The 16,599-nt window shown below is 38.5% G+C and overlaps 1 protein-coding gene across 2 annotated transcripts in view; it reads left to right on the top strand.

Annotated features, from left to right (window-relative positions):
* Positions 1-2,778: 2,778 nt before the first annotated feature.
* Positions 2,779-16,599, top strand: part of COPB2 (COPI coat complex subunit beta 2) — a 28,049-nt gene continuing 14,228 nt past the window's right edge. For both annotated transcript variants that reach the window (XM_036431295.2, XM_045579240.1), the window contains exons 1-6: positions 2,779-2,932; positions 9,130-9,267; positions 10,671-10,757; positions 10,981-11,107; positions 12,193-12,341; positions 14,393-14,539. In XM_036431295.2, the coding sequence (XP_036287188.1) occupies positions 2,930-2,932; positions 9,130-9,267; positions 10,671-10,757; positions 10,981-11,107; positions 12,193-12,341; positions 14,393-14,539 (651 nt within the window). In that variant the 5' untranslated portion in view covers positions 2,779-2,929. The remainder of the gene's footprint in view (positions 2,933-9,129; positions 9,268-10,670; positions 10,758-10,980; positions 11,108-12,192; positions 12,342-14,392; positions 14,540-16,599) is intronic.

Below are 16,599 nucleotides of genomic sequence, written 5' to 3' on the forward strand. Positions count from 1 at the left end.
AGTTACCCAGCTAGAACTGTAAATATGTGTTTTTGGATACCAAGTAGACTTTTCCTTAGAAATTCTTTTCACCTCCTTGCCTTCTTATGAAGAGGTAGAAATAGAATGAGGAGGGAAAGGTGTGTATTAGGTACTGATATAAACACTGCTGGCTGAACTTCCACTTGGAATTCTCCTAGGAGCAGCGAAAAGGCAGGGTTGAAACTGTCATCCTAGAAATTGATCAGGTAAGACTTTAAGATCTGTTGATCAATTGCAATCAACCTCTTGGGAAACCCTTTACCAATCTGTGAAGCTTGTCCATATTTCTTTTTTCCCCCCCAGAGCTATTTTCCTAAACTTCCAATTTCCTCTAAACCAAAGAATAGTCAAAAGAGCTTATTTTAAACCCACAATTGAACACACAGGAATATACACAAATATATGTAGTGCTATTTTATGTATTAGTTCATATTTGAGAATTTTATTTCTTTAAAATGGAATTTCTTTCAACCAACATTCAAGGCTAGATTTTTATAGGTATAATTTTCAGGCAGCACCTAGCGTAGTGCTTTGGATATAGTACAAATTCAGTATGTAATGGTTTAAAGAAGAATGGATTTACAGTGCAAAACTGCAGAACTTAATGTTGGTTAACTGCAGGGGGGGAAAGAATACAAAGTGAGTGTGACACTTGGGGGCTCAGCCCTTCATCAATACCAGTTCCTTGAGAATAGAGGTGAGATATCATTTTATTTTATACTAGAGGCCCAGTGCATGAATTCATGCAAGGGGGCCCAATGGCCAGGCCAGCCTGGGAGGGAAAAGGAGGGGAAGAGGCTGAGGCCAGTTGGTGGGCTGGCCCGACATCCCGATCAAACTCCTGGTTAAACTCCCGGTGGAACTCCCTGTGGAGGGGACAATTTGCATATTAGCCTTTTATTATATAGGATTACTTGTTTTCAGTGCCAAGTCCAAAGATAGTTGTTCAAGTGAAAGAGTATCCAGGAATCAGAAATACTGGAAGTTTCACTATTCAAGCAAATTAGATGTAGTTCATACTGTAAAATTTTCAGTTCTTGTGATCCACAAGTAAGCTGAAACATAAGAAACCATTCAATTATTAGTCTCCATTTACATTTCATAACATCACACTGCTGGCCCTAAAATCCAGTTCCAGACTCACTCTTCTTTCTACTGTTGAATATCGCAGATACACACATTGTCAGAAAGGAAAGGGTCTTTAGAAATTACCCAACTTAGTCTTTTTTTATTTTTATATTTATTTTTAAAAATACATTTCTTTATTGATTTCAGAGAGGAAGGGAGAAGGAGAGAGAGATAGAAACATCAATGATGAGAGACAATTAATTGATTGGCTGCATCCTGCACACCTCCCACTGGGGATTGAGCCCAAAACCCAAGCATGTGGCCTTGGCTGGAATCAAACCTGGGACCCTTCAGGCCGCAGGCTGATGCTCTATCCACTGAGCCAAGCTGGCTAGGGCGAAACTTTTTTTAAAAATAAGGAAAACTAAGGTCTAGCAAAGCTCCTACTAAAAGCCAAATAATGTGGTTCAGAATCCAGACTTCCTCTGAATATCATTTTCAGCACACATTTTTTTTTTTTTTTTGCCTTTCTGAAAAATCTAGAGGTCAAAAAAAAATTTCTAAGGCTCCCCTCAGGCCAGAGTACTCATTTATATGTAGCCAGAGGGCAAGTTTTATTTGGCCCACTGTGGTTTTTATCTCCCGATTTTTTCTTTTTTTAAAAAGCAGAAATATAGGAGGGTAAAGGATGGTAGGTAAATGTTCTCATACTTTATTTTGTAACCCCTTATGGCACTGGTTCTTGATTCTAGAGCTCAACTACCTTAATGAAGAGATACTTTGCTGTTGTAGAAAGTACACAAGACTTATCAATCAGGGATTTAATTCTGACTCTATTAATCACTTAATATGCAGCCTTGGCCATATTAACTTCTCTGAGCCTTAGTTTCCTCATTAGTAAAGAGATAATTCAGATTTGATGTGAGGAATTGAAAGGGACGTATATCTAGCACCCAGTTGATGCTTAATAAGACGGAATCCGGTACAGCTGGGGAGTCCCATCTTCTGGGAGCCCCACGACTGAAGGCTCTCGCTCTCTGACGTCAGAGGCCTGAAACTGGGACCCGAGTCCAGCCCATACCTCCCGAGCCTCAATCAGTGTGGGGTCCAGGGCCCGCAGGGAACTCACCCATGTTCTCTAGCCACGAGGTCTGCAAACTGCGGCTCTTAGGGCCCTTGAGTGTGGCTCTTCCACAAAATACCAAGGCCTAGGCGAGTCTATTTCAAAGAAGTGGCGTTAGAAGAGGTTTAAGTTTTAAAAAACTTTGGCTCTCAAAAGAAATTTCAATCATTGTCCCGTTGATATTTGGCTCTGTTGAATAATGAGTTTGCCCACCACCATTCTAGCCCAACCGTGTGCTTTGATAAGAGGGTGGCCTCGCGTTCCTCCCCGCCTCCCTCTCCTTCGCCAGAATCGGTCCAGTCCCCACGGCGCTTCTCAGCCGCTGCACTCGAATTCTCCGCGTCCTGCGGGAATTAATCTTTTCATTTTCCCCATCCTTTTTAGCTCTTAGTTTTCAGGTTCTCATCCCCGCTCAGCTGCTCCAGGCCACACCCCTCCGTGGCCCAGGCCACACCCCACCTGCCCTCGCCCCGCCTGGAGGGTGGGCTCCTGGGGGCGGACCTTGTTGCCTAGGAAACTGGGGCGGGACTTGGGAAACGTCCGTCTTACTTAGCGTTGGCGCAGGCGCTCGCGTCCTGGTCTCTCTCTCTCTCTCGCGAGAACTGCTTCCCGGAAGTTCCACGTCAGTCAGTCGGTCAGCGGGTCCGTGGGTCTCTTCAGGGATTGTGTGTCGCCGGTTGCAAGTGAGGGCGTCTGGGCTCGAACCCCGACAGAGCCATGGTAGGTGCAGACCCTGCTGGAGGGAGCACGGTCCCGCGGGCCGGGAGGCATTCCTGGGGCTCCTGGCCGGGGGGCCGCGGTGAGAAGCGGCCTGGGGTCCCGTGGTGGCCGCCGCTGCAGGCCTGCGGGGTCCCAGTCCGGTGAGAGTTGATGAGGAGGCGGTGGGACCCGGTGTCCGCGGTGGTTTAGGGGAGCAGTGCCTGGGATTGAGGGGTCCCCTCGGGTGCCCGGGGCTGGCGACAGAGCTCCGGACGTCTGCGGCGGGCTCCGCGGTGCAGGGAAACACCAAAGGCCGAAAACGGGCTTCGGGGAAGGCTTTGGCGTAATTAAGCGCATTTCTGCCCATAAAACGGTTTCCCCTGGCCTGGCATTCAGGTGGAACTTAATCCCGGTAGAGTGTGTGCTGGCCACAGATTACGAACTTAAGCAGAGAGGCAAAAGAGAAAAAGAAAATAAAGTGTATAAATGGAGTCCAAAGGGGCATTTCAGATGCTTTGAGATTATGACTTCGGTGTCTTAGGGAAAAGAAGGGTGAGAGAGTTCATGAAACCGGCCTGCTTTTCTGCATTGGCAAATATGGTGGCGGGTAAGAATGGCAGTCTACAGCACTTTTTTTTACGTGCACTGGGAAACCAAAAAATTTGTGTGACTTGTCTTATTGCAATCGTCTAAAGCCAGACCGAAATATTCCCAAGGTATACTTATATGGGGTGCTGTGGAGATAAAGTCACTAATAAGCAATGACCCTACCCTTAAAGAACATTTACTCTAGAAATAGACACTGTATATATTTTTAAAGGTTAAAATTTAGTCTACAGGATCCCATAGGAAAGGATACTTCTAGCTAAGGCAGTGGTTGGCAAACTCATTAGTCAACAGAGCCAAATATCAACAGTACAACGATTGAAATTTCTTTTGAGAGCCAAATTTCTTAAACTTCTTCCAACGCCACTTACTCAAAATAGACTCGCCCAGGCCATAGTATTTTGTGGAAGAGCCCCACTCAAGGAGCCAATGAACCTCATGTGGCTCGCAAGCCGCAGTTTGCCGACCACAGAGCTAGGTCACTAAGAAGCATTTCAGCTGAGTACTAAATGAATCCAGCTTTTGGAAGAAGGAGGGAGTAATTTAGAACTGAAGGTTCAGTATGAGTGTTTTAATCATCTTTGTTTTCCAGAGTGCCTAGTACAGTGTCTCATTCCAAGTAGTCACTTAAATGTTGGGAGAAATATAGCTAGAGATCTTGGCTGTGCTTTTGAAACTAGAATTTGTGCATTGGCTATAGATAAAGGTATACTGGGGTTGCCTGGCCAGTGTGGTTCAGTGGTTAACCTTTGACCTATGAACCAGGAGGTCACAGTTCCATTCCCTGTCAAGGCACATGCCTAGGTTGTGTGCTCTCTGGGGGCATTGGGGTGGCAACCAATCAATGATTCTCATCATGGATGTTTCTGTCTTTTCCTCTTCTTTCTTCTCTGAAAGAATTGTATTTTTTATTTTATTTTTTCAAAGGTGTATTGAGGTTCCTCAGTCTCTTGTCTCCCTTCCTGGAGCATTGTTTTTTAAATAATCAGTTATTTAAAACATTTTAATGATAAAATATACACTTGTAAGTGTCCAATTTCCTCATTTAGTAGAGGAAAAATATGAGATATGCTGGCTTAGTGAAAGCCCTCACCATGGTTCTTGGTACATAACAGATACTTCATGTTTGTTAACTGTGAAGAGATCAGAAAAAGTTAGAAATCTGTGGTGATAATTAATGGGGCAAAATTCAGAAATGGCTGAAGTGTAAGGTCCTGTTTCCCTGAATGAGCAAAGAATGTGGAGGTGATGTTTGAAAGTAGAAAGTTTGAGATGGAGAGGAAGGTGTGACAGTGGAAGCATTTTTGTGGTGATCATAGAGAAGAGCCAGGGAACTCAGATCTTTTCAAGTAAATTAAGAGGTATAGGTTGGTGGTAAAAGTAGAAAGGCATGTATAGACCTGAGAACAAGGTTCGAAGTAATCAGTGACCCAAATTTGATACAGATGCCAAAATATGAATAAAAGCCTTGTCTGGTGTTTGCTTTGTCTCGGGAAATGCTCTCTGCTCTAATTATCTAGATTTTAATTTTATGTTGAAAAGTAACCTTAAATTTCTTTCCCATTCATGAACACCATGGATGTTCACAAAAATAAAAATTTGATGGTAACTCAACTTGCCACATAAACTTTTAGTGTTTAAGGCCTGTTGAAGGGGAAATAGATTTCAAATCAGTCTTCCTCAATTTGCTTTTAAAAGAGAGAATTAAGGGTACTGTCAGAATGAATTAACTTTTCTCCTGAAATGGTATCTTTGGGGAGAATTAAGAAATTAGTTATTTAAATCATTTTCTGTTTTGTGGTTTAGACGAGGAATCCAAGTTGAAAAAAGCAATTTTAAACTATTAGTATTTTCTGGCTTGAGGGAGTATTTTAGTTCTTGTTTAAAATTGTTCTACTTCCCATTAGGTTCCCGTAACTTAAGTTCATTAAAATAATATAACCGTTCCCATTTGACTCCAAAGGCCTTTCTGGGCCTAGATATAGCCCATATTGATCACAATTACACTGTCTAGCATTATTGTCAAAATAAATCTCCTTTTTCTCCGAAGAACTCGATTTATTTTTGTTGAGGTATAATTGACATGTAACATATTAGTTTCAATATATAATTAAAATACAGCAATAGTCTCACAATATAGTGATTAGATATTTCTATGTGCATATTGTGAAATGATTGCTATCACAGTAAGTCTAATTAATATCCATCACAATACATAGCAACTTTCAAATATGCAATGCAGTATTATTAATTATAGTCACCATACTGTCCCCATGACTTAATTTATAAGTGGAAGTCTGTACTCTGACTTCTTCACCCATTTCACCAATCCCCTTTCCCTTGCCCCTTGCAACCACCAATGGTTTCTCTATGAGCAGATCTATGAGTTTGTTTTTATTTAATTCCACATATAGTGAGATCATACATATTCGTCTTTTTCTGTCTGACTTATTTCACTTAGCATAATGTTTAAGACCTGTTTTCCATAGTGGCTGCACCAATTAGTATTCCCACCCAGCGTGCACAAGGGTTCCCTTTACTCTGTATCCTCACCCACACTTGTTATTTCTTGTATTTTTTGATACAGCCATTTTTGATGTAGCTTATTGTGTGGTGGTGGTTGACTGTTTGGTCTTGTGTTTTTTTTTTTAATTCGCACCCACGTATATGTTTTATGTATGTATGTATTTATTTTTATTTTTAAATTCTCACACAAGGATATGTTTTTATTGATTTGAGAAAGAGAGAGACATATCTATCAGTTGCCTCTAGTACATGCCCCACTTGGGGATTGAACTCACAACCAACCATTTGGTGTACAGGATGACATTCCAACCAACTAAGTCACCCAGCCAGGGCTCTCCTTGTGGTATTTGATTTGCATTTCCCTGGTGAGCAGTGATGTTGAGCATCTTTTCATGTACCTGTTGGCCATATGTGTTCTTTAGAAATAGTCTATTCAGATCATCTGGCCCATTTTAAATTGGATTGTTTATTTTGTTGTTTTGCTGTTGAGTAGTATGAATTTTTAATATGTTTTGACTATTAACCCCTAATCAGATATATGATTTGCAGTTATTTTTTCCCATTCAGTAGGTTGCATTTTCATTTAATTGATGGTTGCCTTTGCTATGGAGAAGCTTTTTAATTTGGGTAGTCCCATTTATTTATTTTTATTTTCATTGCCTTTGTTTTTGGTATCAGATTAAAAAATAATATCTGCGATAGTTGTCGAGGATCTTTGTCCTATGGTTTCTGGTTTTACATTGAAGTCTTGAGTCAATTTTTGTAAAAAAGGAGTTCAGTTTCATTGTTTTGCATGTGGTTATCCAGTTTTTCCAACACCATTTATTAGAGACTGCCTTTCCCTGTTGTGTATTCTTGGCTCCTTTATCATAAATTAGTGGCCTGGTGCATGGATTCATGCACATTGATAGGAAATTACAATAATTAGAAGGTGGCTGATGAGGCGGGACTGGGCGAGATGGGCTGTTCATACCCTGAAGCCAAACTCCCATGGTCCCTCCCTGGCTGGCTGCACCTGGGGAAGGCCCGCAGCTGGAAGGGCATCTGCGGAGTGAGTGGGGTCCCTTCGGCAGATGGGGTCCCTTGGTCTGGCGTATGGGGAACAGGCTGAAACCGGCTCTTCGACATTCCCCAGGGGTCTGGGAGTTGGAGAGGGCGCTCTGCAAAGTTGCTGTCTCTCGGCAGTTCCTGCATTGAGCATCTGCCCCCTGGTGGTCAGTGCATATTATAGCTACTGGTGGATTGGCCGATAGCTTAGCCTCTTGTATCTATAGATTACTTGACTACATAAATGTGTAAGTTTATTTCTGGGCTGTCTGTTTTATTCCATTGATCTGTTTTTATGCTGATATTATACTGTTTTGATTAATACTATAGTCTGATTAATACTATAATTTAGGGTTACTAAAAAAGACTTCATGAATAATACTTCTTAAGAATGTTTTCTTATCTGATACTAATGACATTGGCAAGAATTTGTGATTTAGTAGATATTTTTTATTTTTTTACTAAATAGAGTATAAGCCAAGAGTCTGAAATGTGGTCTATGATCTTGTAGGAGTCCCCCATTTTTTTTTTTTTTTTTTTTTTTTTTTTTTTTTTTTTTTTTTACTGTGTTGCTATTTGTAACATATATCTGACGCTATAAAAGTAATGAAAGGTGAAACTGCCAGTGTCACCAAATTGTACTGATAGTGTATTTCTTCACTGTCATACAATTTTTTCTGAAGAGCCAGTTTCATTAAGAATGTCATTGATGAAGCAATAAAAATTATTAATTTTATCACATCTCAACACTACATATTTTTAATTATTCTCTGAGATGAAAGGGGAAGTATGCGTGAGGCACTTCCGTTGCATACTGTTTAAGTTGTTAGCTTTACTTGTAACAATGGCTGATAGACTGTGATTGCTTAGACTTGATTATTTGGCATACATTTTTTAAAAACTGAAACATTTGGGTTCCTGACAGTATTTGTTCCTAATAATAAAATTAGAGCTTTTCAATGAGTTAGAATTTTAGAAAACTTTTATCACTGACCTTAACAGATTTTTAATTCTTAAAAAAAAAAAAAATCAGTTGAAGTTGATGGTGATGTTAATGAATGTGATTTTGATACCGTGTAGTGAAATATGTCAACATGTGGAAGATCTGCATAATTCAGTGAACCAACTGTTTCCAAATGATGAGTGTGCATTATGTTACAAAATGATGCATGGCTCTATTAAAAATACAAAATAGACCAATGGATTTTAAGTAACAAAGAATAAAAAGTTCATTTGTATGGTTTCAGATTTTACATCGCAAGTGACCTTTAAACAACTACCACTTGTTAAGCATTGGTGTTGATACCAAAGAAGAGTATCCACAGTTATTTGGGGGGGAAAAAGTTAAAATATTTCTTTTTAACTACATATCTTTGTGAGTCCAGATGTGTTTTTTCATATGCATCAACCAAAACAACATATTATAACATATTGAAAGTCTAAGCAGATATGAAAAAGCAACTGTTCTCTATTCAATCAGAATTTAAAGTTTTGTAAAAATGTGAAACATTGCCACTCTTCTCACTAAATTGTTTTGAAAATATAATTAATTTTCATAAAAGTGTGTTATTTAACATGAAATGGGTTTATTGTTACTTGAACATGACTTAATGCATAAATATTTTAAGTTGTCTTAATTTTAACTTTTAACATGGTAAATATCAACAGATATTATTCATATAAAAAGCCTTATTGAAGTGTGAACTTTTTTAAGAGTATAAATGTGTCCTGAGACTAAAATGATTGACAACTTCAGCTATAAATTTAAATATTTATATTTTTTTGTGTATATAAGTGAAGAAGTAGAAGAATTACCTTGTGAATTTCTTTGCTTTAATGCAGGTAACATGCATTCTGGGTTTTTGTTGTTTTTGGCCTTCTTATCCATCCAAACGTTTAAACTTGAAACTACAATTTAGCAAAGCAAAAACTAAATAGTTTTGTAAGCCTGTTGTTTATACACTGTTTTTAGTTACACTCTCAAACATTTTACTTGACATAGCATTTTATTTTATTTTTTTAATGTTGTTTCTTCTTAGCCTCTACGACTTGATATCAAGAGGAAGCTAACTGCTCGGTCTGATCGAGTTAAGAGTGTGGATTTGCATCCTACAGAGCCATGGATGTTGGCAAGTCTTTACAATGGCAGTGTGTGTGTTTGGAATCATGAAACACAGGTAGGAACTTTTAGGGCTTTATTGAAATACTGTGTTAGACTATGTTTATACATAATGAGAAAGAAGAAATATAACAGAGTTCAGTAACTATGTCCAGAGTGCTTTCTCAAATTGGTACAAAGTATTTTCAGTAAAGAGATACATAGCTTGTTCTAGGCTTGTATTATACAGTATTTAAATGTTACAATATTATGTATGTATTATAGCATTAGCTTTTCTTTGAGATTAAGGAAGCCGACACCAATATGAGTACTTGATCTAAAGAAAGTAATTATAATACTCAATTTTCCATTTAGTGAGTATTTTAACAATCTCAAGAATGGGCTTTTAAATTTTCTTTCTCTCTCAGTGCTTAATATGGTATGTAGTTAACTTTTAAACAGCCACACAAATTTTAAATTACATCAGAGAAATATTTGTAGTCAGCTTTTGATTACACATATTAGAATATGCATTTTACAGAATATTTGCCTTAAATGCTTGTTTTGTTCTCTTTCATATAAGTAAATAATGTATCCTTCAAATTAGCTTATCTCATATTTTCTAATCTTTCTTGACCATCCTTAATCTTTTTATTTCAAAGTTCAGAACATATAGTCAGCACTTTGCCATACAGTTATATCTACTTATACAGTAACTAGAGGCCTAGTTCACAAAATTTGTGCAAGGGGGGAATCCCTCCCCCTCAGCCCAGCCTGTACCCTCTCCAGTGTCTCCTAGTTTTGTTTTTTTTTTACCTTTATCCTGTGTATATTACTCCTTTTGGAGCAGCTTGAAGGAACATCTACATCACTGTTTCTCTTCAGTTATTTCACTAAAAAGAGAGAACATTTGTATGGAAGCATATGCTAAAGTGTACAAAAGAATTGTGTGGGGTGTTTTTTTGTGTGTGTGTGTGTGTTTTTCTTGTGAGATTATCTTCTGAGTTTATGGGTTTCATTTTAAAAAGAAGAAACTAGGAACTATTTCATTCAACAAATAAATACTTATAACACACTGGTTGTTTTCCGGTCAGTGTTTTAGATTGGGAATATAGTGGTGAACAAGATTCCTGCTCTCAGAGAGCTTAGCAGGAAGGATTGATATTAAACACACAATTATGAAGGTGCTGAGCTGTGATAGGGAAGTATAAGATCCTTTGGGCGGGTTTCCAGGCGGAGGGAACAGGAGTAAAGGTAAGTTTGGGAGTGGCCAAACATCTTGTGAACATTCACTTTCTTTTATTTTTTATAAGTATTTTAATTTTGAACCTGTTGGGAAAAAAATGATTATTCCTTTTTAACTTGACTGCTGAGCTTTCATATTTCAGCCTCATAATATTTTTAAATTAGATGTTTAAAATAAAATAGATTTTTCAGTTATTTTCCCATATTCAAAGTGTATATTCTTATTAAATTTTAAAGACGCTGGTGAAAACATTTGAAGTATGTGACCTTCCTGTTCGAGCTGCAAAGTTTGTTGCAAGAAAGAATTGGGTTGTGACAGGAGCGGTAAGTAATTATATGAATTTCTAATCCCATTTTCTCAATTGGTCAAAGATTATGTAAATGAGTTGCAGAATTCTGATTCTTTTTTGTTTGTTTTTTGAAAATTAGTGCAATGTGCAATGTTTTGAAGCACGGGCTTGATATCCCGAGCCTGTAGTATCGATATATTTTTTTCATGTAATTTACTTCATAGCCTTAATGATAGTTTTTAAATTTCCATTTCCAGGATGACATGCAGATTAGAGTGTTCAATTACAATACTCTGGAGAGAGTTCATATGTTTGAGGCGCACTCAGACTACATCCGCTGCATCGCTGTTCATCCAACCCAGCCTTTCATCCTCACTAGCAGCGGTAAGAGGTGACCCCTTTGGCCATGTGCATCTCTTTGAGCAATTTATTTTCATTCACGGAGACATGCAATTCTTTACTGACACTACAAGAAGAGTTCTAATTCCAAGCAGCCTTTAAACTATTTAAATCCATTAACTTGATGTCGATGCTGCGTACTTTTTATATTTTAATGAAATATCAACTCTATTTAGGATTTGTGTAGCAGAATTGCTTCAATTCCTGCCAGGGAAGATCTGAAGGTCTAGGTGCTTAAACATCTGCTGAATAGAAAGCTCATTTACATGCTGATGAGGGAGCTTTTGGCAGATTGCCACATACCTTAGTCAGTTTTACCTTTATGTTCAGACTAGTTTGCTCCTTGGTATTATGTATAAAACAGTAGGCCTTTTGGAGGGCAATTAAAACAAATTGCACTGAATTGGTAATATCTCTTTGAAATATTTTTAAGTTAAAAATTGAGAAGTACCGGTAATTAAAAACTTTTAAAACCAATTTTGTAGTATAAGAGAACTGCTTATTCCCTAATAGTCATTGTTCAGTTATAGTTATATTCTTTTTTTTTTTTTAAATGTTTTTATTGATTTTTTAGAGAGAGAGGAAGGGAGAAGGATAGAGAGATAGAAATATTGGTGAGAGAGAAGCATCATCAATGGACTGCCTACTATACGCCCCCCCACAGGCGATCTAGCCCTTAACCCAGGCATGTGCCCTGACCAAGAATCGAACCAGTGATCTCTTGGTTCCTAGATCAACACTCAACTGCTATACTACACCACCTGGGCCATACTTCTATTCTAATCGAACTTGCGTTACTCTTTTGTCATCCTGTAAAGCTCAAAGTCTGTCTTAAATTTTTCCGTGAATTTTTTATATTTGTTATTAGTAATTTATCTTATCTCTACTTTTCTGTAGAGAATATTTATTCTTAGAATAAATAAGGATTTTGAAATATCTACTTAAATCTGACACTATTTCTGTAAGTCATAAAATGATTGGTGTTCTGCTGCCTTAAAAGGCACAGAGATTTTTTATTTCTGGGTGAAAGAAACAAATTGCAACTAACCTGAGACTTGCCTTTGGCCTAGATGACATGCTTATTAAGCTCTGGGACTGGGATAAAAAGTGGTCTTGCTCACAAGTGTTTGAAGGACACACCCACTATGTTATGCAGATTGTGATCAACCCCAAAGACAACAATCAGTTTGCCAGCGCATCTTTGGACAGAACCATCAAGGTAAGGTGTTGACTGTTGTGTCAGTTATGATGATTGGTGAAATACAGTGGCTTCAGGTGTCTTACTCCCTGCTGCCCAGAAAAGTGTTCCCATCTTTGACATTTCTCTCAAAAACTCATTTTGAAGTCAAAATAGGACTTCATTTTGATCCAGAAAGGTATATTCTGCTTAGAAAAAATATTAATGGCAGCTCAGTGTTCTTAATGAAGAGGTGTTTTTCCATGTGGAAGCAATATTTTGTAAGACTTTTAAACCTCTACAAACCCAGAATTTTAAAATTGCCAACATTGTCTCTTGGTTACTATTTTCTTCTCCTTTTAGTGTATTTGTTGTTGATGTCTGCTGATTATGAATCTGTTTATTATTTGAATTTTATCTGCTTCCATTCTCTTTTTTCTTACTGTATTTCTCCATATTGCTGCCAGTTAATTTTCTAAAACATGGATTCTATTTAATCAGCTGCCAACCTATGGATGAAATTCAAATGCTTAATGTAGAATACAAGGGCTTCTCAGCTAATAGTATGAGATGTCTCTTACAACCCTGGTCTAGCCACCGTTCTCGATAGTTACCATGAATGTTCACAGAACCTTACCTTATTTAGCTATTCCCTGTGCCTGCAATACTCTATTCTCCCTTTCTGATTTATTTTCCTCTGGTGAATTACTTATCCTTCAAGGCTTAGCACAGTGATTTACTCTGAGAAGCTCTCTGGACATCCATGCTCGTCCCATTCATTCCAGTGCCTTTTACCTCTTTTAATGGCCTTCACATTGGGTAATAAATAATGTGGCTTGGAAATTTTTATTCCCTGAAATGTTGATGTTTGGGGCAGGAACTATGTGTCACCCTCCTTCCCTGAAAAGATGCTGAAAATGTGTTGTAGCCAGTGCACTCATTTTTTTTTTCCATAACAATATTTAAAATATTTCTATGTGCATAGACTTAAAATGATATATTGCATTAACTTTTGCTTATACGTGTATACTTATATAACATTTTTTCTTTTATACATAATATATATTTGACAATTTAATTATTATCAAATGTTATATGTTAGGGTTTTGATTTGTTTAATATATTTTTATTAAACAAAACCTTTGTTTACACATCTTTATATTTCTCACAGTGTCTTGTTTTGTTTAGGGTTTTATTTTGTTTAATATATTTTTATTGATTTCAGAGAGGGAGTAAAAGGGAGAGAGTTAGAAACATCAATGATGAGAGAGAATCATTGATCGGCTGCCTCCTGCAGGGGACCAAGCCTGCAACTGGAGCAGTGCCCTTGACTGGAATCAAATCTGGGACCCTCGAGTCCACAGGCCAATGCTCTATTCACTGAGCCATACCAGCCAGGGTGATCTTAGTGTTTTGATCTTATATTTTATCCTTTCATTGCATTGTCCTTGCTTTTGACATAGATTGGAAACTTTGAATTAAACTTAGTGATTAACTTTTTCCATTAAATTTGGTATATCTTGAGAATTGTCTTATCTTTAGCTCTAGTATTTGTTGTATACAGTACTTGGTAAACATTTGTTTACACATCTTTATATTTCTCACAGTGTCTCCCAATATATTTGGCACTTATTAAATATTTATAAAGATAGTCAGTACCAGTGCTGTAGTAATGTTTGATTACTTTTCCATATTTTCACTTAAGCAGTAATTTTCTCCTTTTATAGAGCTTATTAAACTTCATTAGCTTTATATTACATTTCTCATAAAATCATTTCCTACCCTTAAAGTTTCTCAAAGTGGATCACCTGGTGTGTCTGTTAAAAGCCTAGTTTCCTAAGTTCATTGTAGAGCCACTAAATCATAATTGCTAGGGATTAAAGCCTGGAAATTGGCATTTTCAGATCACACCATAATGATTCTGCCTCCTGGAAATTCAGGGAAAGTGAGGAAGAACAAAAGCAAATGGGTGGAAAAAATTAGCTTCTCTCTCCTGGGCTTTCACATTTACATACTTTGTCGGAGGTATGGTAGAGCTGTCTCCTTTAAAGCAAGACCCCATACTGACTGGCAGATGCTGTTGCTCTCTGAAGGTGTGGCAGCTGGGCTCTTCATCACCAAACTTCACGTTGGAGGGACATGAGAAAGGCGTGAATTGCATTGATTACTACAGTGGTGGCGACAAACCATACCTTATTTCAGGCGCAGATGACCGTCTGGTTAAAATATGGGACTATCAGGTACATTTATAACTTTACTTGCCATATATTAGATGTGCTTCTTACTGTTTCTAATAGGACAGTTAAAACTTGGATTGTTGAACTCTATTCATCCTATATAATGAAAGTCTAATATGCTAAGTGTCTGATCGTCCGTCCAACCAATCTAAGCATAATACGCTAATGATATGCTAAGGCCACTCAACTGCTCTCTCTGATGTGCACTGACCACCAGGTGGCTGCTTCTCTGACCGGTAGGTTAGCTTGCTGCTGGGGTCCAGCTTATCAGGACTGAGCGAGAGGGGCCTGACACACCCTGGAGCCCTCCCGCGGTCCTTCCCCTGACCCAGTTGTGCACCGGTGGGGTCCCTCGGCCTGGTCTACGCCCTCTCTTAATTTGGGACCCTTCTGTCAGAGAGCCTGTTTTGGCTCAATCTTACAGGCCAGGCCGAGGGACCCCACTGGTGCATGAATTTGTGCACCAGGTCTCTAGTAGAATAATAATTTAAGGCCTTAGTATTTTACCTAAATTGTGGTCCCAGAATCTCCCATAAAAATGAAAACAAATGTCTAACACAGTTTAAAAACAAAATGCTGTCATGTTTATTAAATAGAAATTAGAAACTTTAGGCTCCTGGCTGCCAGAGTGCGCACATAGGCACTCAGAAGTCATCACACGGGGCACCGACGATCGCAGTGCGTGTGGCCCCAGCAGCTGGTGTGAGATTGAGTCAGTTGTGAGGTCCAGAGCTGCTGACCTAGCCGGTAGCCCACCAACCCCGGACATAATGGTGGGCACTGGCATGTGGGAGCTGTGAACTGGCCACATCCTAAGAGCTCAGCCACGCCATAGCACCCCATAGTCTCCCTCCCCGGCCAGCACACTGCCACCATGGCCACACCCTGGCCCTCTCTCTGCACCGCTCTGCACTGTGATGCGTCTGCCTCTGGTGCCATGGCAGCATGAATAGATCCTGGTCCTCCACCTCCCACAGCTCGGCCTTTACAGTTGGAGGCACTACAAATCTTAAGTTGCAAAATCCATCCGACAGGATACTACTGTGGGAGGCCCACCAGTGGAATTACTGATCTAGGTTGACTGATAGTTTTAGTAGTGCTTCAGCCTTTTGACTATGATTGCAATGAAGAGTAAATACAAGTTTATGGTACAATTTTTGCTCCACCAAACATTTCAGATAAAGGCACTGTGTGAAAAGAGGCAAATCTAATGAATTAATGGATTCTAAATTGAGATGTGTTTTTGAAATGCCAAGGAAAATGATAAATTGAATGATATGGAACCTAGCAAAGCTGTTCCACTGAATGCATCTAAACAAGATGGACCCATGCCAAACCACAGTGTTTCTTTAATGATATGAAACGAGGGAATTCATGGAAGTGTGAAAGACTTCAGGGAGAAATGACAGAGCTGTTAGAAGAAAATCAACACCTGAGAGATGAAGGCTTAAGGCTCAGAAAAGTAGCACACTCAGCTACACCTGGGTCAACCTCAGGGCATCCTTCAGAGAGAATGCCACCAGTCCTTTTCCTTCACTTCTTGTAATTGCAGCCATTTTCTTTGTGTTCTTTCTAGGGAAATGCATCTTGTAGAATGAACCATGCAGAGTGCTGTTTCTTTTATTTTATATTGACCAGATAGATATTTGTTTGCCTACCATTTCATCGGTAGTATGGCCCCTGGTGACCATTTTTATGTGTATAGCATCATATAGGTTTTGCATTTAACCTCTTATGGTTAGAAAACAATAAAAACAAATGTTTGGCTCCTGGACAAATAGTGTATTACCAGTTCACCACTAGCAGATGTCAGTTGTACATTTAGTCATTTATGAAATTCATAAAATAATTGTTTGTTCTTAGTGGTTTTAATAAGAGTTCAAGAATTGTTCAGTCTTGTAAATATTATTAATATTTTTAATTCTTTTAAATTTTATTTGTTGCTCTTCTCAAAATATGATTTATTTAGATGACTAATTCCACTTATTCAGGAAATGCCAAGAGGTATTCTGTGGGGAAATGGTACATCTTACAATGTAAAGTTTCTCCTTTATCTTTGCTAA

This window comes from Pipistrellus kuhlii, unplaced genomic scaffold (genome assembly GCF_014108245.1).
Source record: "Pipistrellus kuhlii isolate mPipKuh1 unplaced genomic scaffold, mPipKuh1.p scaffold_m20_p_11, whole genome shotgun sequence".
NCBI classification, from domain to species: domain Eukaryota; kingdom Metazoa; phylum Chordata; class Mammalia; order Chiroptera; family Vespertilionidae; genus Pipistrellus; species Pipistrellus kuhlii.